The 21,172-nt window shown below is 48.7% G+C and overlaps 1 protein-coding gene across 1 annotated transcript in view; it reads right to left on the bottom strand.

Moving 5' to 3' along the window:
- LOC144173565 (2-Hydroxyacid oxidase 1-like) overlaps nucleotides 1-19,041 on the bottom strand; it is a 51,133-nt gene extending 32,092 nt beyond the window's left edge. Inside the window, exons 1-3 of the mRNA XM_077701938.1 lie at nucleotides 18,947-19,041; nucleotides 11,936-12,123; nucleotides 560-711 (exon numbers count right to left, since the gene is read on the bottom strand). Of these exons, the coding sequence (XP_077558064.1) occupies nucleotides 560-711; nucleotides 11,936-12,084 (301 nt within the window). The 5' untranslated portion in view covers nucleotides 12,085-12,123; nucleotides 18,947-19,041. The remainder of the gene's footprint in view (nucleotides 1-559; nucleotides 712-11,935; nucleotides 12,124-18,946) is intronic.
- Nucleotides 19,042-21,172: the final 2,131 nt, after the last annotated feature.

Raw genomic sequence — 21,172 nt, 5'->3', positions numbered from 1 at the left:
CCTTTGCCTTGTTTGTTCTCTTTTTAACCTGCAATGTCGTATATTGTGTGTGCTAATGCGTTCGTGCACGCGTATATGTGAGTGTGCGTGTGCGTGTGTGTGTGTGTGTGTGTGTGTGTGTGTGTGTGTGTGTGTGTGTGTGTGTGTGTGTGTGTGTGTGTGTGTGTGTGTGTGTGTGTGTGTGTGAGCGTGTGCTTGTGTTTTTGTGAGTGTGTGAGCGTGTTTGTGTGTGGGCATGCATACATGTGCGTGTGTGCAGCAGCTCTTATCGTTAAGGCTGAATTGGTAGCTAACACCATGCGCACGCGTTAGAGGCTACACCAACTAAAAAAACACATTATGTAGTACTTGTGCATGATACCGATTAAAATTGGAGCATTGCCTCAAGTGAGTTGTATCACCATAATGTAATGTCATTTGTAGACGTCCTTTCAGAATCGTTCATGGGAAATGCTGTATTTATCAAAGGACATAAAACTGCGCCTGAAGAAAATGATGCGTCAAGCCCTATAGAATCTTAAGCATACCAATATGCGCCGTATTTTAAATTTACACCTACCTCTGCAAGCAGCTAGTTCAGCTTCCGGGTGTGCCACCTTGTGCGCTGCAGTCGGCGCTATTCCCACGGGCATAGACACCATTTTGCCAAGCAACGAAACCTCAGTGGCCGGGTCTGAAGCACCGGACAGCACCTTGGGCAAGAAACGCCACCTGCGGGAGCGTAAAAATTCAGAAGACATAGCACACGTCGCGATTGGGCTGTGTGGTCTCATTTCGTGAGCATCGCTGATGGAGCTTGTGTCCACTTGTCTGTATAGTATGTTTTGTTTCGTAAGCATCGCGCCGGCTACATCTTATGTGATAGAGGGCGATGGGGGCACCTAACACATTTCTCAGCGTGTAGAGAAACTACTCCTTTTTTCTGTCCGCAGCAGATCCAGGCACAGCCGATAAGTTTTTAGTGTCGTGTTTATTATGGCAACTGCCACTCATGGGAAACATACAATCGTCATTAGCGGTGAGTCTTACCAGGGGGTATACAAATGCTGACAGCTTTATCCAAAACTTGGTTGGGTGGCAAAGTTAAACAATGTCGAACTCAGTGGAAGCATTTAGAGGAATTTAGAGAATATGCGAGGGCACACCAGAGAACAGCATAATTCTCTACAGTGCCAGAAGCAGTGGTAACGGTTCTACATCGGATGCTTAGTAAAGATACGGTGAAAGTAGAACGCAGAAACGACAAAAGAAATGCGTGTGTGCGCTCACACACACGCACACACCCAGACACACACACACAAGCACACACATACACACAGAGACGCACACGCACGCACGCATGCACGCACACACACACACACACACACACACAAAAGTAAGTTGAGGAAAAGGGAAAGAGAGACGCGACTCTAGACCTGGGTCGTTTAGCAGGCCCAAAAGGACATTCATACTGCACTGTCAATGGTGCTACAGGGGCGTAAAAAATTTCCCCGCATTTCCCCGAGGGGAAGAATGTGAAAGTGAGAATGCAGGAGTTGAATTTGCGCGGTTCGGTAATGTTCGCGAAAGAGAGATCACACACACACACACACACACACACACACACACACAACTACAAAGAAAGAAAGATGCATTTATTCACAGACACCTATTTGTGTTGTCGTTGTACTTGATTGCTAGAGCGGATCTCAGCTTTGAAATTTCGTGTCAGTACTCCTTTAAGCGGGTGCATTAGCCCTTCTCACGCCCGATTCCTGGCCAATCCCCCACGTGGGTATGTGCCATGCACAGACACCTATTTGTGTTGTCGTTGTACTTGATTGCTAGAGCGGATCTCAGCTTTGAAATTTCGTGTCAGTACTCCTTTGGGCGGGTGCATTAGCCCTTCTCACGCCCGATTCCTGGCCAATCCCCCACGTGGGTATGTGCCATGTCAGCGGCCAGGCAGCGTGCGCCCATCTCCCCCTGTTACCAAGAAAGACGAGGAGATTCCTGGCCAATCTCCCTTCTCCCCCCGTTGCCAAGGAAGACGAGGAGCGCGCGCACCCGCAGCTGTTGCTATGTGGACGGACGGCGGTCAACCGAATTCCGGGTCGCTTATAAAGTGCATTCGCACTTAAAAGTCTGCTCAGAAAACATACGTCCCCTCGCCAATGTTATAAGTTGCTGTGTTTTTTCATCAATAACCATATTATCCTGTAGGAAACGTCTGTGTGTATCATGTGGCACCGAGCAACGTAATAACCCTTCGCCACTTCTGTTAATATGAAATTTATCATGCATGACCAGTTGGTTCACATTTCATGGGATATACCACAACACGCTAGTCCAGCACAAGTACCACGAACTGGTCATCCTGTACTCAAAAAAAAACCGGCGCACGGAACGAGCAAGCTTCATTCACAACAACCAGCACCACTTGTCGTGCACTCGATACGCAGATGAATCGCAGTGCCCAGAAAGCACACGTAGCTGGCATCGTCAACACACAAAGCATAGAAGCTACAGCACTAGCAGTCCGCAGAACTTCATCGAAATGGCTTAGGAAAGAACCTTCTCTCTTGCTGGGACAACGGATGAGGACTTCTTAACTCTCGAACGAACTCTCAGATGGCTTGCAACGACTCCCTAAAGGCCCGAATCTCACATTGGTGAGCACCGTCTGGCTGCCCCCGAATGCTGCACATCACTTGGTCCCCTGGGCACGTGTTTCTCGAAGGCAACAAGGTGGCCCGCACAGCCGCCATGCTCACTTACACCGGGTAGCTTCCCCAAAAGACGAACCCTACGACCAAGCTACTTCCAGTAAACACCACCCTTCACAACCCCACCGCTTCCCAACACCTCATTCGAAATAACACGATGTGAAGAAACCACTCTCCGGCACCTACAAACTAATTTCCACTGTTATGCCACCTGCCTATATGCGGACTACCCAACACAGTGTGTCCCCGCCTGTAACTTCTGCCCTCTAGCTGGCACCCTATGCCACCGGGAGTGTGAATGCCTCCGAACCCCTAGCGCAATGCAACCTATGAGCTTGGGTGGACAAGCTTACCAGCTCCGAGCTCTCGGACCAGCGACAAACGCGGCCAGCCAGCACCAAGGCATCTTAGACTAAGCATGCCTGCACAGAACACCCTTGTGCTCAAAATGCAGAAGAATATTTTTTTCTCTTTCTTTCTCCCTCTTTCTTGGCTGTAGTCACACGGTGCAACACGCCCTAGCAAGAGGCCAGTTGACCGCTTTTGCCGGAGGGGAGAGGTACCAACGTCAACACAATCTACAATTTCCAGCATTTAAAAATTGCTCCCTGTACCATCGACTGTACCATCAACCCATTGACATTCTCTGCTCACCGTTGTGTGTTATTATTGTTTACCGCCGGCGTCTTAGTGGAGCTGCTGCTGTGCAAATAAAACCTCAAGCTCTCAAGCTCTTGTCTGTGACTATAGAAGTATATATCGTATGCAAAACAATAGGTATACATCGACTGTGTGCCCTCTGTGACGACCTATACGGTAAAGACTTCAGGACTTATTACCTCGAAAGGAAACTTAGGTCGTCCAAACTACTAAGAACAATATCTGTAGTAACGCTTACGGATACAAAACGACCGTCTCCGTTTAGGGGAAAACCGGTGTGAATACATTATGGAGTAGGCAGGGGGCACAATGTGTTGGACCAGCGATCTACAGACCACCGAGAGAATGAAACGGCCAGCAACGGACTCGACTGGAAATGGGAAAATAGTGATAATTCGGTGGAGACATTAGATAAAATTTGGTGGCAAAAAATCGAATACCAAAGCCACCGAACAGGAACAAAGGGAGGATCTTTCCACATGCTGAAAACATAGCCTGCTGATGATGATGATGACTATGATGAGGATGTTTACTTACGATGCCATAAGCTGAATATCAAAAAACGGGTATTGTTTTTTTACCTTTCACGGCACTTCGTAGACATATTGTTCCGAGAATGCTAAGGCAGGCTGTAGCGATAGGCTCGGAGTAGGCTATTATATTCAATCCTTGCTTATTAAATTTCCTAAAAGCCTCGCACACACGGGTGCCTTCTCTAACTCGGATGACATCACAGTGCAGTTACGTCCACAGAAGAGGGAACCAAATAGGCAGCTCCTAGAACGCAGGCGGCATACCAGTCATTTTATGGTTCGCCCAAGCCTCATATATCCTAGTGAGATGACGTACAAGCGCCGCCGAGAAACTCCACACAGAACAATCGCAGCACGACAAAGCTATGCGAGTGTGGTAGTGGGCTTCTGCACACCAAGTCTTCAAAAAAAAATCTGCAGAAATTCAGATAATTGTGTGCTACTGCGTAGCATTCTTACACCGTTTGTCTTTACCGCCAGATGTGGCTATGACTAGCGAGAGACGTTGGAATATTTTATTCCTTTTAAGTTTTTTTGTTTCTTTTTGCCAATAATGTAAATATATACCATCACAGCGATGTATCCCATTTCACCGTAGCCACTTCGTAGATTTCTGCTAGCGAAGAATGCATGGACAAGTACCTCCAAGCTGCAAGACAGGAGCAGATGGTGCAGCCGTACGTAGTGAGATCGGGGCTCCGCATTGACCTCAAGCAGTGCGCCAACAGTTGGAACTTCGCGTGTGGAGGCGCACGTCCAGTTCACTTTTCGGTCATTGCGGACAATAAATAACAAACGAACATTTTTAGAAAGGGGTGGCTCAAGGCCGCATGGGTAAGGGGAGTAAGAGGAGAAGAAGGCCTCAATATTGTCCCTACATGGAGGAGTCAAGAAGGAACTGCCATAGTGTGGATATAGTCTGTTTGATGCGGCCCTTCGGCCGGATGCAGTCCTTCTAAGCAAGAACCTAGGCCGGCGATGTGTCTCACGTGGCCGTACCGGACCTATGCAGTCTCATAGAAGGTGATGGGTGTTTGGCTTCAGCTACTGCCCACAGGCGTAGCAGACGTACCAAGGGTCGAATGGTGATGCCATTGCAGATGAAACGTCTTCGGAAGCGGCTGCAGTGGAATTGCCGCGCCTGATTGTTCTAGTCAAGGTGTGCTTCCTCCTGGCCACGACGTCATCACTTAGAATCCAGAGCCCCCACGGTTAAGGAAGGCATGTGCGGCGCGGGGAAACCCGGGAGGCACTGGGTACGGCTTGATGGGCACTGTTGAAAGGATATCCTGATGGCGGCGCTGTTTGCGGCAGCGTTGTTCGCCATCGAGATCAACGCAGAACTCCTCAATGAGGGAGCCGTAAAGCTGCGGGCGGAAATTCCGACAAGCCTCACTCGCCAGCTCACGGGCCCACTCACTACTGAGGGGTCGTGCGTTCCCGGGTGTTAGGCGAACGGTCACAGTAATGCCAGTGTGCAGGCGCAGCGTTGCACAGGAACGTTTAATGTTATGACCACAGAGTGCCGTCTGGGTGGCCCAATGAGATCCCCTAAAGCCTCTGCGCTATCCATAAATATTCTGATGCATCGGTACGTACTGAGATGAGCTGCCAGTAGGCGTAGCTAGACCCCCTTCTTGCTGGCCCGAAGCTCCAGCTCTGGCGGCAGGAGCAATGGTCATCTTGAAAGTGCAGGTGTGGCTACGGCCAGTACGTTTGTAACAGCCACGAGGGAAGCCGTTTGAAAATGGTGCCGCCACAAAGCATTTACGAAGACAGGAAATGTTGTAGAGTCTTCTGTTTTCAAGGGAGTTGCGGTGACCGAAGGAACATGTCTATGCGACGGGTAAATTCCTTGAACACGGGGAGTGTGTGCTGGCTGTCGCTCAGTAATGAGCTCATCCTCCCGGGGTGGAATGTGCTTATGTATTGCAGGCACAAACGTGTTGAAATCCTCACCGGCATGGCGCAGTAAGCGGCGGCCCTGGTGAGTGAGATTCCGACGGTCTTTCGCCCTCTCTGCCCTCGATTGGATTCTGCATTTGAGAGTGGTAAGACCAGCGTACCGATAAAGATCCTCGATCCGCGTGTGTCGTTGAAGCCCAGTTATAGCTAGAAGTGTTCCCGGTGAACGACTTTCAGCTGGTGGATCTGGTGTTGGGTGAGTGAATAGCACATGGCGCAATATCTGGCGTTGGGCACAAGTACTTCTTGTAATAAACGCCGGGGTACGTCCTGAGATGCCCGCAAAAGGTGTTGGAGATGCGTCGAATTTGGTGCAGGAGGCGACGCCACTGCGGACGAAGCTGCTTGATCCATTCTGTAGCGCCAGCGTTCTGGTGAACGGGCACCCCGTGGACAGGCACCCAATCCTGTGGAGCAGGCTGGAGCGAAACGCCTTCAATGGTTAAATGAATCCGGGAGCGCTTTGCAGGTGTGTCCGGTATGACCAGGAAGGGTGCTTTCGCAAGCGATATTTTCATTCCAGTAGGAGCTAGGAGGGCGCTGAACGTGTCTAAGGCCTTCCGTAATTGACGCATCGCGGCGTTGGTTGTGGTGTGGTCATCTGCCCCGATCTAAATTGCGATGTCATCGGCATAGGCCGTGACATGAACACCTTCCGCCGAAGACACCTCATGAATTAACTTCCTCAGAGCCAAATTAAAAATAATAGGGGAGATGATAGCCCCTGGGGCACCCAGCAGCAATTGGTGAAGGAAATAGTGCTGTGGCGGCCGGATCGGATCTCCAATGTGCGGTTATCCAAGAAGCTCCGTACAAACTTGCGTAGCGGCTTACCCGGATAAGCCTCTACTAGGGCATCGAGTACTGCTGCGTCTTATACGGTGTCGTAAGCCTCTTGTAAATCAATGGCAACCAGAATGTGTCGCGGCTAATACCGGCTTGCAAACAGCAACTTTCGTAGAAGGGAAAGACTGTCGTGGGTGCTTAAATTTGGTCGGAAGCCTGTCTGAGCCGGGTGCAAGGAGTTGATTTCTTCTTTCAAGTGATTAATCAGTCGAGTGGTGGCCATCCGCTCAATCAACTTACAGATGGTTGACGTGAGCAAGATGGGACGTAAATTTTTCAAGACAGCGGGATCCTTGCTTGCATTGGGAATGGGTACCACAACAGCGTGCTTGAGGGCTGAAAGGACGACGGCACTAATCCATATGCCATTAAGTGCCTGAACAAACTCCTCCTTCTGTGTTACCGGCAGATTGCGAAGCATAGACCAAGACCCACCGTCTTTTCTGATGTGTTGGACACATTCATTTGCTCAAGGGCGACCGTGAGCTCAGCGGAAGCAAAAGGCAGCTCAATCTCTTCGCTCTCGTCCACAGGCTCCAGCGCGTAGATATAAGGTGGCAGTCGAGACGGGGTAGGCGGAAGAAAATAAGCGTTTCCTCTCTTTCGAAGTATAAAGTAACACCGCATCCACCGAACGCTGCAGCTTGGTACGCCCGCCAAGGCTTCGGAAGGTGCTCCACAGTTTCCGGGCCCCGGTGTGGGAGGAAAAAGTGTCGCAGTGCACTTCCCAACGCTTGCGGGTCAGGAGCTTCGTATGTTGCCTAATGTGCGCTATCTGCTGGCCGAGGCGCAGCAGTTCGATATAAGTGCGACGTCCGGTCCGATAGCGCTCCTGGAAGTTCTCAGGAACGTTCCATAGATTGATGAAGTGTCGGTCCGGAGCAGGGGTGTCCGGGTGTACTTCAATGACCGTTGTAGCACCATTTGCAGCAATCAAAATGCGCTTTAGCAGAGATGTGAGTGAGTCTAAGCTGGGGGTGCGATGTGGTTCTGGCTCGAAGAATTGAAGCTCCCTGCAACGGGGCTAGTCGACATACCGAACCTCTTCGGTAATTGTCCGTGCGTTTCCGGAAAGCGTGATCCAAGTGGGGTAATTGTCACTTCCCCAAGAAGAAGAGTCGCATTCCCATAGTGACACCATGGAAGGAGTGGCCCAGGTCACATAAGGAACGGTGTCCTGCTGACTCGGTTGGAGCCGCTGGCTCGGTGGGGCACATCAGGTCATTCACAAGGATGAGGTCCGCATCTTCTGCTGGTGCCTCCAGGTTGCGTCCCCGGATGCTGATAACGTGATATCCCTAAGTCGTGCTGCGGACATTTCAATCACCCCAATTACAAATTCGTGTCGAGGGTGTAGAGCACGGAGCTGCCGCACCCAGTCAAAATTTGACCTGGTAATTGAGGATGCCCATAGGTCGATCCCACAAGTAAGGTCCTCCGACCAAGGGACACGCGGACCGCCACTACTTCCTGAACGTCGTTGCACTGTTTCCTTCTGTCTCCTGGAGTAGGACTACCAACGGCATGCGATCCAAAGCCTGGAGATGTTCAGTGAGCTCTGCAGCATTGGCGTGCAACCCGCAACAGTTCCACTGCAGCAGCAACGGGGCTTTAGCACTTGCTTCTATGTTCTGTGGTGGATAGTATAGATCGGACATGCTGAACGGCCGGGGTAGCTTGGGGTGCTACTTTGGGCACAGCGGGATATGCAGACTGAGACAAGTGTGGCCAGTACTTAGACAGCGCGGTATCGAGGTGTTTGGAAATCAACCTGCTTGTAAGCTGTCCACCCTCTGTGGCGGCCTCGACTCAATGAAGGCCGGACGTCGGGCACGTAGAATTCCTTTGACTGAGAACTTTAGTGGCGTGGTTCGCCTGTTTTCTTTAACGTTCCGCTTCCTGTAGGGCTTGTGCGGCGCAGGTGTGCTTGTGTTTTCGCGGCAATGATGACAGCTCAGTTTGTAGGGCCGTGATCTTTGAAGAAAGGCAATCCAGGTACTCTGAAGAGGGAGCATTGTTGGACCGCTTTCGTGATTGTTTCTTCCCCTTGTTACCAGCTGGCGCGCTGCCGAAACACTCACGCGATGGTGAACCCGCAGTCGTGGCCGAAATGTCGGGTGTCGGGGAAAGATGCGGGAAATCCATGGTACTGCTGATGTTGTACCATCTACGCATGAATGAAGCTTCGCACCCAGTGATGTGCCGGTTGGACGGACTGTGGGATCGATGGTGCATTCGTTTGGCATGATCTGTAGGCGGCTGATTTTCAATTGACAATTGGTATAACACTCTGTATGGCCAGTCTTCTTGCAAAGGTTTCAATACGGCATCGCATCAGGACATTGGTAGTCTTCAGGCTGTCTACCACATTGGGAACATGCCGCAGGATTGGGGCAATGTTTATGGAAGTGACCATCTTGGTGAAAACGATAACAGATCAGTTTGCGAGGGGCATAAGGTTTCACTTTACACAAGTCGAGGTATTTAAGCATGATTCGAGGAGGAGCGATCGTGTCAAACGTCACGAGGGCATAAATAGTCTTCCCAAGGCGCGAAAATGTTTTATGAGGGCAGACTCACATGTCTGACTTCGGAGGTTCTCATCGGATTCCCCCGGGTCGACTTGGATCAGACCCCTAGATGTCCCTTTGGGGTGCATAAGGTGCGCCTCATACTCTAAAGTGCCACCGTTAACGTTGCATTTATCTTGTGCACAGAATGCCAGCGCCTGGAATGGTATAGTGACAGAATTTCTGCGTTGGTTGACATTAGTAGACGTCAGTCCATTCAATAATGCGCGCGGGGCATACCCAGCAAGAACTGCAGCAAGCTCTTTGCGGGGAACGGCACCCACCGAAACGTTGTTTGGGCGCAGCAGCCCCCTGAACCTCTCCTTAGCAATTCGATCATGCGCTGCCTTGGTAAGGCGTGGTCGCGCTCGATGAGATAGGGAAACATATGTCCACCGGTCTTTGGTAATGCCTACTTGAGGAAAATTCGGAGCCGAAGTCAAAGTTGAGGTCATTTCTTGCGGTGAATGCGTGTTGGTATCGCTCAACTTGCGCTTCTTTAAGTTGCTTCCGTTGTCCGCTGAAGGCCACAGCTGAACATCCGAGTTCGAGGGCATTGTGGAAGGAGAAGGACCGATATTGCGAGCGTCCAACTTAGATTAAGGTGGGCTTGTGCCTTTTCCGTGAAGGAAGATGCTAGGCCTATGGTAGTTGAGGGATCTCCACTTACCTAGATCACGCAACATTCTATGAAACCGGTTGAAAGTTTTACAGAAGATGGCTGAACATTACCTGGCCTATTGTTCTGAATTTTAACGTGATCTGAGCTCACCTTTATTGCGCAGCACTAAATATATTCAGTTCCAGGCAAATAATGTCCTGTCTTGTTTCTTCTTCTTCATCATCTCGCCGAAGATGATACTTACCGAAGTAAAGGTAGTCATTGCCGAAGTGATATTTCGGGAACGTGGCTACTCTAGAGACACCAAGAAATGGCGTGTAGACAGGGTAGGGAAAAGAGTTCACGAGTCGCCTTCCTGCATACTTGCAGCCGATACACGCCGCAAAAACTGCCGCACACGAAGCATGCAAGCGGCCCGAACCATTGTTTCATAGGTGAAATGTTTGGTATGCTAATGTGTGTCAAACTCTATCTCGAGGGTGGTAACGATTCTTCTCGACTCGATGACAGCTGGGCCTCCCGTGTGCTACGTAACCATGCTTTGCGGCGAGCTTTCCTTCTCCTGTTTCGACATTTCTGTCTTCCATGGAGGATATACGAAGGTCCAGGGGTGGGGCAGCGTTTGTTCGCGGACATTGATTGTCCCTTAGACCAAACACGACCCGCAACGTCGGCTGCGATCCACGCTTTGTGCGGGAACTTGGGAAATTCGCATGCAAGAAGTGCAGCCACAGAGTAGGATATTGCTTCTCCAGCCAATCAGCGAGGCTCCGTACAGATCCCATGCAACACTGTAGACCTACAGCTTACTTGCATAGACAGCCTATCACTAACACTGCAATGTTTTGTCATCCCAGTAGCAAATAATTCATTATGCACTCATCAGGAAATAAAATTTTCTCTGCCATTTCAATCGCGCTTTCGTCAACATTTGGTGTCTACCTCCAGCGCTACCACCGCTGAGTACAAGTACCGAAGAGCGCCTTCGCCTAGAAAAGGAACCCCAACCACTGAAAAAAGTTCTCCTCACGGGTTCATATCGCGTGATCAGCCGAGAGAATCAGACGGTGCACCATAGTAACCCTCTCTACTTTGACATCACCGGACGCTTAGTGCATTAGGGGAGCCCGCAGTAGGCAGTTTTGGAGACTTCGGTTTAGAATGTGGTTAAGTGGCTAAGTTATATTACCGGTATTTGCGGAAGAAATTCTTGTTTCGATTGTTACATGTAGCCCTTTCATGTTGCAAAGTTAGACACCGCCGGACGGTAAGGTTACGCAAGTGCCTGATGCACACTTTGCCATTACCTATGCTCATGTTGAGGTGCTGGGTACAGAGAGCATTTCCAACTGTTGTTGGCCATGAAGTAAAATAATCTTGAAATTGCACACGGTTACACAAGGTGGAGGCAGAACCAGGAATGCTTTCGAACACACTGAGTGTAAACTCTTTCGGTTCACTGTGAATATGCAGACGGGCACGGCGGCGTTCTTGGCTAAGACAGTTAACCGGCTACCGCCAAGGTGTCCGCACGTTTACGCCGCTTCTTATTGGCACACACGTTGTTAATCCCTTCAAGCACATTTGACGATGCTTCTACTCACCATGAACAAGTCTTGCCTATCCTTGTTTGAAGACGCAGAACGAAATATTACAATGTCATATATTGTCTCAAGACAAATTTTTTAGAATGCAAAAAATCTCATTCGAATAAGTTTCAATTTTCTACTATCTTGACCAGTGGGTCTTTGCATTGCGATCCGCCACTTTCTAGCTACGGTGCAGTCATGATATAGTGTACAAACGTTATTGGCAGCGTTTTAGTGTTGTGAACTTTATGCATACACCACGTATCGCACGGGTTATCAGATTTAGCACGTAGTCTAACCACAGACTAAAACGAGCGTTACTATTTATAAAATTTGCAGTACTGTTAAGAATAACGTAACAAATCGTTCTCTCTGTCGTTACAGTGATGAGGTTCTGGAAATTTGTTAATTAAAATAAACATCACTGCGTAGCAAGCTGTTGTACCTGTCGAAGGCCACCTGATTCTCCCTGACGGTGCAGTTACTATCGGTGCCCCTGCTAATGTACGTGGCAAATTCTGGCGCCAGCTTGGCCAAGGCGAGCCGCTCGAAGTTCTCGATGCTGCGAGGCACCTGTCTTCCGCTTGATGACATATCGGTGAGCGACGTCGGTTCGCACAAAGATGGAGGCTCCTGCGGCATTATGACTTCATTAGCAAGTGCATGGATACGCTCTTTTGTTTAGCAAACTTTATGCGTCAAATAAATTAAATAGCATAGATATCACACTCAACTATCAACTCCTTTTCGCTAAATTTTTATGGCGGCGGAACAAATAGGCATGGATGGAAAACAAGCACTTCCCCTGTATCTGCGTGCACGCAAATGCGACAAGTCGGAATGGCAGACTTAAGGACACACAGAGAGGGAATATATCTCAATTTCTCACAGTCACCAGAAGTGCCAAGCACTGTCTGCAGCAGGACGCAGACCTTCCGTTTGTATTAAAGCATTTACTCTTTTTCCCTACAGGTATTAGTGCATGCAGGCAATGGTTGAAGACGTGAGACAAAAATACAATAACTTTTGGGAAAAGCACCACAGTTGCCGCTTCCCCCTATTGTCCGGTTTGCTTGTGTTGGGGTATCTTGCCCATGTATTTCTTATATATTTCTAGAAGTAGTGTGTATTTCCTCTATTCCCTGGTCTTTAATGCTTTTAGCACGGCTGCAGTAAGTAAAGAAGCAAACGCTTTCTACTAATCTATAGATGACTTGTAGAGGGGTTCAGTGTACTCTGCGGATTTTTCGATCACTTGAGTGACGACATGGATGTAATGCATGGTTGATTTAACCTAGCCTGCTCTCTGGGTTTTTTTGGAATCCAGGCTGTCACCAATGCGGCTAACTATAACTGTGGTAAAAGCTTGTAATCATCTAACAGTAACCTTATGGCTCTGTAATCCTTGAGGTTCTTGGGACCACCCTTCTTGTGAATAATGATAATGTTCGGGTTTTTCCAGGCTACGGGCACTTTTTGAGTCTTCAAGCATTCTGAAAATAGTACAGCAAGCTTTTACAGATACATTTCCTTCCTCATTCAGGAGATGCACGGTTATACCGTCGTCACCTGCAGATTTTCCTATTTGCATGCCTTTAGAGCCTTTCGAACTTCGTCTTTAGTTACTAGGTGAACATCGCAAGTTTAGTTGTTACTCTCAGTAGTTTCCTCCGGTTTAACGTCGCTGGCATACAGCCTGGTGTACAATTGTTCTGGTTCCTTTATTACCTAATCCACGTTGTGCGGAATTTTACCCTGCTCGTCTCTGAGTGCGTACATCTCGTTTTTGACGATGGAATTTCTCTTAATTGCTTTCAAGTTTCCCTTAATTGCAGCGCTTCCTCTACCACTGCCACGTTACATGCACGAATGTCGTTTGTTGTAATTCCGTTAATCTGTTTCGAATACTCGGCCAATTCAATCCGATCCGCTGTACTTGAAACTTTCATGTTCGTACATTTGGGAATTAGTTCCTCCGTTTTCTTTGCTTTGCAATTTGTTACCTGCATGTTGATTCTCCAACAGCTGCTGCTGGTTCACAGAGTGCCGACGTTAGGTTGTCATTTAGCTTGCTACAGTGACCTTGTTCTGCTGGTTCAGAAGCTCGAATTTGCTTTGAATAGTTATTGAAAACTCATTCGATCTGGCTCTGACTGACTCCATGCAGGCGGCTTACTTTTAACCAGTTTGCTCCTTTATCTTTTGAGATTCAGCCTCAGCTTGCATCCAACCATCCTATGATCGCTGCTCCGAATGTTACGTAATACCTCTACGTCTTGCACGGTAACTGGTGTGAGCTCAAAATGAAGACAATTTTGTTTTTGTTGTACTATCCCGACTTTTTCCTACCTATTTCTTATTGATTCGTTTTTAGATGAATGTGTTAATCAACCTCAGGTATTTTCTCTCTGAAAATCCCAAATGCATATCTCCTCGACTGCTGCGATCGTCTATTCCGAAGTTCCCAGCTGACCTTTCTCACCTACTTTTGCGTTAATTTCTTCTAATACAATAGCTAACTGCGTTGTTGCCTTCTTCACTGCTGATTCGAAATCCTCGCAAAAACAGTCTACAGCTTGTCACCATAGCTTGTTACTGACACATAGCTATAATGACACACTATGATGACACATAGTCATCATAGCTTTTGTTTATTGGGCAGCCTTCGACCTGTATCGCTTGAATCGAACTGCAGCCCCCAATCATAAAAAGCAGAAGCTGCTCCCACCAACATACCATATTACGTGATTTGAATCTAGCTTATAGCTTTCAAAGCCGTAACACACTCGGCCATACATAAAAGCATGGAACGACTGGGTGCAGGACAAAATGCCTACAACAGCATTACAAATTTAATCACAGAGCTAACGGCTAGCCTCGCAATGGGCGACTTTAAGTCCAGCCCAATACATCTCTGCGGACGGGGCACGCACCCAGGCTCGGTTTTATCTCTCTTGTTATTCAACGCGACCCTCAAAAACATACCGCACCAACTGGAAAAAATACCGAGACTAAGACACAACCTGTACACCGATGATGTGACAGTACGGATCGCCGCGAAAAGCTAAAGAGGCATCCCGGAGGGCCTCTGAAAGACCATACAAAAGGTGGAAAACTGCTTCACCCCGAGAGCCTTCAGCTGTTCACCCAAAAAGTATAAACTCCTCACCTTACGCACAGGATGTCGTCAGCCACCGGGATGGCTAACAATGTATCTCCGCACCAAAGATGGAACCACGTACCTACGGTGGGGACCATCCAGATACTGAGGCTCCCTACGTAAGCCAATCTAGGCCGTATAACATCCAGGGTAGCCACCTGCCCGTACATGTTGTCGGTACACAGCACAGAAAGGCTCATCCAAGCTTTTATCGAAACCAACACTGTCCACTACACTCGTTTTTACCACTTCGTGAATTGAAATTGCACAAATTCACACTTAATCAAAAACACCCGCAGGGCTTCAGTATACCTACATCTGCATCAACCCATAATTTTTTTCTAGCGCGGCTTCCATAATACGGCCGACGCAACTATTGAGGCACAAAAAATACCAGAGCAAATTCGCATCTCAACCGCGAGGGCAGGCCGAAGGGTGCTGGTGGACCAAAGGAAGTCGGCCCCTAAAGATTTACCAGCGCAAGTGAAATTGCCCCGTATAAATACACACTTAACCTAAAATGTGGCCCGTACTCAAAAACATCCAACCTACGCAAAACGAAGGGACATGGAAATCCACGATTAAAGACCTAGTAAAATGACCCGAGGCAGCAGAACGTCTTGTACACAAACCAGCCGTATACGAAGCCCGGAATGCGACGAGCATTGTGGCGACCAAGTACCCTGGCTACCAACAAACGGCTGCTACGATAATAACTAAAAACTCCCACCTCCCCTCCCGGAAACCCCTGTGTAGATGCGACGCATAGGCGGAGCGGCGAAGGGACCGCGTTTTATAGCGCGCATAACGTTGAGAGGACTGCGTAAGCCGGTCCCAGTCGATGACGACGTTGGCGTACTTGTAAAGCGGCGTGGACTCTAGGTGTTTTAGCCAAGCGTGGATGTTGATTCGCCGGAGAATGACACACCGGTTATATGCGCAGCGCGCCCGAAGCAGAGGAAACCGCGGAAGAGAGAGTACTGCACATGCGCCGACCCCAGCACTTCTGCCGCGGCTATGACGCAACGTGCCGCGGCTATGACGCAACACAATCCAACACAATCCACTTTAATCCAATCCAATCCAAATGCAATCCAATCCCATTCAATCCAAGCCAATCCAATCTAATTCAATTCAATACCCCTCGCGAGAGAGTGTTCGCTATCGGAGAGGAGAGGGGGTGAGCGGCGGAGAGCGCAGCTGGCGCGGCGAGGAGAATGGGGGAGGGGTGGACAACGCCGACGACGACGACGACGCCGGAAGGACAAGGCGATTGAATCAGATGCTCTGCATCTAAAAATACGATTGAAGCCGAAAGCGCAGCCACAGCCCTTGCCATCTCCAGTATGAAACTTACAAGTGGCCATTCCAAACTCCATTCGGAGGTGTGGACACCCCAATTCAAGACATCTCTCATATATGGGCCCCGGCACACTGCGGGCTGGAAGGTAGCGAAGCCCATGATCTGGCTTACGAACACACACACCACGACAGTTGCCTAGCCGAACTACCACCCCCTTAAACAAAACAGCTGATCAGCTACAGCGAAATCCTCTCGTGCTCCAGAAAACACAGGAAAACATTTCCTGATTCCTACCGGACCATCAACTGCAGGCAACCAACAACACTCAGTTTGCTACATACTACCTCCCTCCGCAACGCCGTACTGTTTAACAAGATTTAACTCGAACTATGCCTGTCTAAACGCTCCTCTTGTGAGGAATGGGTCACACTAACGCACATCTTGAGACATATCCTGTAGCACTTCATAACGAAATATGATATTGAACGGGATACCGCACCCTAAAACACTCAGAAGGACGTCTAGCTTGCCTGTGTCAAGCTGGCCAAAGACGCTGCTGAGCAGCGGGGATTTAAAAAACGCCCTGCCATGACGGCTATAGCGGCATGGCACCGCTAGCCCGATTTCGCCTTAGGCGCCGCCGGGCATCCGGGTCAGGTAATGTGAGGGACCGCAACCCCCAGCTAAACTGGGCACATCATGTTTATTCGCGCACTCAGTAACTCGCACGGCGGTAGGGTAGAAATATAGCTTGAATTTCGAGAGTTAGATTCCCTGCATAAAGCTAAAACTGGGATATTCGCGCTCCGTGACGTAAGCCTAACCTCTAACGCACGCATTTGTTTTTGACAGTGTCGTGAAAAGAGTCCGCGAAGCACAAAATGATTTTGTTGTTGAATTATTCCTATGCCTTTACTTTTTGGCTAGTCTTCGAAAAATGATAGCGCCTAACAGGATTTGTAGTCTGCCCCAGTCCAGCGCAGCTCGTGTATTTTTTCTCTCTAGTTCTAATATCAATTCTCGCACCAGCTTTCTCTAGTTGTCGACAACTGACTTCAGACACGTCTTTGTTAGCGAGAGTAGGCCCGTGCTCTTAGATGAGCTACGAATGAACTCCGAAACAGTGGAAGCTCTTCAGGCGGGTTTTCAATGCGTGTCCAATAAGTGGAAGCAGGCTGAATAAACTCTTGCAATGGGATTAGAGGTCCCTAACGTCTTTTAAAATAATTTTGTCCAAATAGGACGCATTGTACATCAGGCAGATACATCAAATTTCAGAGAATAAAGAAAAAAATTCGTCATATTTTTCCAGATATGGCGATTAAAAGTTCAAAGATGAATCCATATTGAGTCACGGAACTTAACGCTCTCAACTGAGGAGTGTCTGCCATAGGTCGGCAAAACAGAAAGAACTCACTCAAGCTCAATCACAATTAATTTTCCTTCAAGCTGTACTCCCTCAACCTCTGGCTCAAAAAGCTCGTCTGTACATAAAATCACTCCTACTCACTCATCACGTATTCATTTGTAATCGTATTCCCTTGTACTCACTCATTAGTCATCACGAGTACCTGTACTCAATTTGTACTCTCTCGTACTTAATCTATACCGATGTGTAGTCAATATGTACAAACTTGTTCTCTCACTAAATCTACACTCGCTTGTACTCGTACTCAATATGTAGTCATTCTCACCTGTACTCAATATGTACTCCCTCCCACCCAATCTGTACTCCCTGGTCGTCATCTATAACGACTTGTACTCAATCTGTCTCACATTTACTCGTTTTCAAAATGTTTCTGCTCATTGTTCTCGCAGTCAGCCACTTCCATTCACGCACCGTACACGGTCTATGAATTCGACCAAATCAGAGCCACAGAATACTTCTAGCCCATACCCGTTCTACTGGTCTACTGGATCTCCTTCAGCGTGCGTTGTATATGCAAGGAACCTTCCGCGCCTCTTCCCTTCGGAATAATTTCAACGAAGAAAGTGCAGCGAAGCCACTCATAATTGCGCGGGCTTTTACGGTGGCAACTACGCGGAACAGGGAAGAGAGAGCCACAGCTCACAAGTTTGTACTCGCGAGTGCAGTTCTCATGAGTACTACTCTCGTGTGCATGTACTTCTCAGTACATGTACTTGCGAGTGCTGTATCATTGCGAGTGCTGTATCACAGCACTTGCGAGTGCTGTGACTGCTGTATCAGTACTCTACTCTTGTGTACTACTCGCGAATGCATGTACTCGGGAGTACTGTAATCGCAAATACCTTTACTTACATATGTACAGTGCTCAGCGATTGAAACGCGATACTCGGAGCGCGTGGCTGCCGGTGCTTGTTGCGCCACAGGTGAGCGCTTGTGAAAGCGAGCTGACGCATTGTGGTATACGGTGAGGGTGAGAGCGTTCGTGACGCATGCTCAGTGCATCCGGGAGACAGCCCTGCAGTGTGTGGTTCTTGACGGCGCCATAGGGGTGCTACATGTCATGGCTTCAAAACGCTGCGCCTGCGTGCTGTGCGCGCCACGATAACACATCGCGATAAACACGCATTCAAATTCTTCATAACGCGCGCGGTGCCAGCTCGCCCAGCTTTGCGCGGAGCGGTGCGGCACGCAGGCGCAGCGTTTTGAAGCCATGGCATGTAGCACCCCTATGGCGCCGCCAAGAACCACACACTGAAGGGCTGTCCCTCAGATGCAGTCAGCATGCGTCACGAACGCTCTCACCCTCACCGTATACCACAATGCGTCAGCTCGCTTTCACAAGCGCTCACCTGTGGCGCAACAAGCACCGGCAGCCACGCGCTCCGAGTATCGCGTTTCAATCGCTGAGCACTGTACATACTCGTCAGCGTACTCCCATTTTTTTGTCCGGGTCTGTAATCGCTCACCATCCTACTCACTTTTTCGTCTGGGTCTGTACTCAATCCTTATCGTACTCACTCGTGAGTTTAAGTAAAATTGAGTATACTCACCAGTGATTACTCACCTATGTTGGCTGCACACGCGGCACGTCGTTGCGTGTTGCAGAGCTAGGTCCGCGTTCCATCATGAATTGAAACGCATGAGGCACGCGGCCTTCAGTTTGCCCCGGGGGCGCACCTGCAACGCTGACTTTTCTGGCACGTGGAACTATTTTGAACAGCTGTGCGATTTGAACGTACGGGGGCTACTGATTCCACCATGACACTGTTTACAGAAATGCCACACGTAAGGAGTTCCGGTAGCTTAGCTTAGTGTAACGAAATTCATGAAAGTGTATGACAGGTGCTGGGGGCAACTGACGACATGTGAAACTAGTTTTAATGGTAATGTTGCAATACGATATGACAACTTTACATACAATATACTTATAGTAACGCTCTTTAAAACAGCGTATTCCTTGTTTCAGGATGTTTTCCACGTTAATTTCACCTGTTTTTTTGCAGATTGTAAGGAATTTACGAGGTTTTACGACACGTCCACGTACGTAAACCAAACACATTGTAGCGATCAGACTGCCCCGTTTGTTTGGTGATATAAAAGTAGAATCTCTCATATGACATGAGATATATTGTGTTCATAACTGCCATCTGCTACAACACCTACCTCGTTAAGTGGGGCGTACGTTGGGGGAAATAGTGCGAAAAGGCTGGTACAAAAGCTGGTAGAAACAAAACAAACAGGACAATCGCTGAAAGAGAGTGTTCGTTTTCTTTTCATCAGCGTTAACCCCAGCCTTTTTGAGCTGTTTTCTTTCATGCAACTTTACATGACGCCAAATAAGCAATCTTGCCCTGTGGCCCCTTTAATGGTCAGCAAGATACCCCCTGGTGCTGTGAGGGTTCGTCGGGCGAAGTGGGCTTACAACACACTTACGGTTGTTTTATGACACTGTCGTACACCTATCAAACTCATCTACGGGGGTTTCCTGGCTTCTACCACTTTAGAAATGCAATATATCACCAAATATGGATCCACATGATACAAACTTTGTTAGTTGAAAGGTTAGCCCACAAAACAAAAAGCTCTGCTTGTAGTCCCAGCCGCTTAAACCATTAAAACGAGGTACAGCATGTCCGGGCAACTTTTTCTCTTGTCTACCTTACCGTCAAGTATTTTTGTATAACCTGAATGGCAGAGGCTTCTACATTCTTACAGCCAGCCACTAGCGGGCGCTCGCCTTCGAGAGCCAATCACAGCTCGTACTCACAGCATGGGATCTGGACGTTTGCGTTATCTTGGAGTTTGCGTCGATATGTTTCACGTCAGCGGCGCCTTTAACCGTGCAGCTAACGTGCAGTGCTGTAACGAGGCCTTTTGGCGACCATCTTCTTGACGATTTCTTTACGCCTTGGCCTGCCGATAGGCCTTAGAACCTCAAGTGGTAATTGACTGACCTCCATTAACTCAAAGTTTTTCCGGGTAATATTTTCTTCACCGCGCAGAGTTAACTTTGTCTTTGCCTGCCAGAACCTCTCTTCCGGTACTGACGTATTCTTCCGCCGTTACGCCAGCTGCCGTCCACCCACGCTCGCATACATGCCCCGTACGGTCATGGAGAGACAGCTGAAGACATTTACCACGACTTTAAAGGTCCTCAAGCCACCACCGCCAGCGAAAGAGTCAAGTGACCTTACAGCGCCTCCCTTCTACCCAGTCATGCTTGCAACGGATCACCAACTTTGCCCCTGCATTCACCAGGTGCACTACGCAAAAAATTAAAGCAGCTTCAATCAACGTGAAAGCCGTAGAAAGTGCACAGCAGTGATTCGCCAAAGGGGCTGCGACGCCATCACCCGCTCTTTGCTACAACTCCTCACGCTCTTGTACCTCCCTGTCTGGACAGAGGCTCGTCCAATGCAATTCAATTTTCGCGAATTCGCAGTGCTCGTACGCCCTGTGCCTGGATAAGCACGAGCGGGAGTTCTGGTATTTTTTTGCTTGCGTTAATCGCGCACTTGCTGGAGTCATAGTGCACCATTCCGAACGCGTCTTTTTTTTTCTTCCACGGCCACCTTTTTTCACTTACTATAGTAAAAACCGGTTGTAACGAGCATTCTGACTAAATGAACGCAAGGACCGCTGGGTAAGGTCATATATTTCGCCTCAAATGTACCTGCAGCTTTTTTTGCGGGATAGTGCCAGTGGTGCCAGAAGTTTCAAGGGTTCTTCGTATATAAACCTCTTGTTTATGTATCGTCTTAAGCTTTGGCCGGAAGGCTGAATCGAGGGA

The sequence above is a fragment of the Haemaphysalis longicornis genome, unplaced genomic scaffold (assembly GCF_048455015.1).
Source record: "Haemaphysalis longicornis isolate Haplotype H1 unplaced genomic scaffold, Haemaphysalis longicornis Haplotype H1 scaffold_3, whole genome shotgun sequence".
NCBI classification, from domain to species: domain Eukaryota; kingdom Metazoa; phylum Arthropoda; class Arachnida; order Ixodida; family Ixodidae; genus Haemaphysalis; species Haemaphysalis longicornis.
Note: the sequence above shows the minus strand (reverse complement) of the source record. Positions and strands in the feature narration are given on the sequence as shown.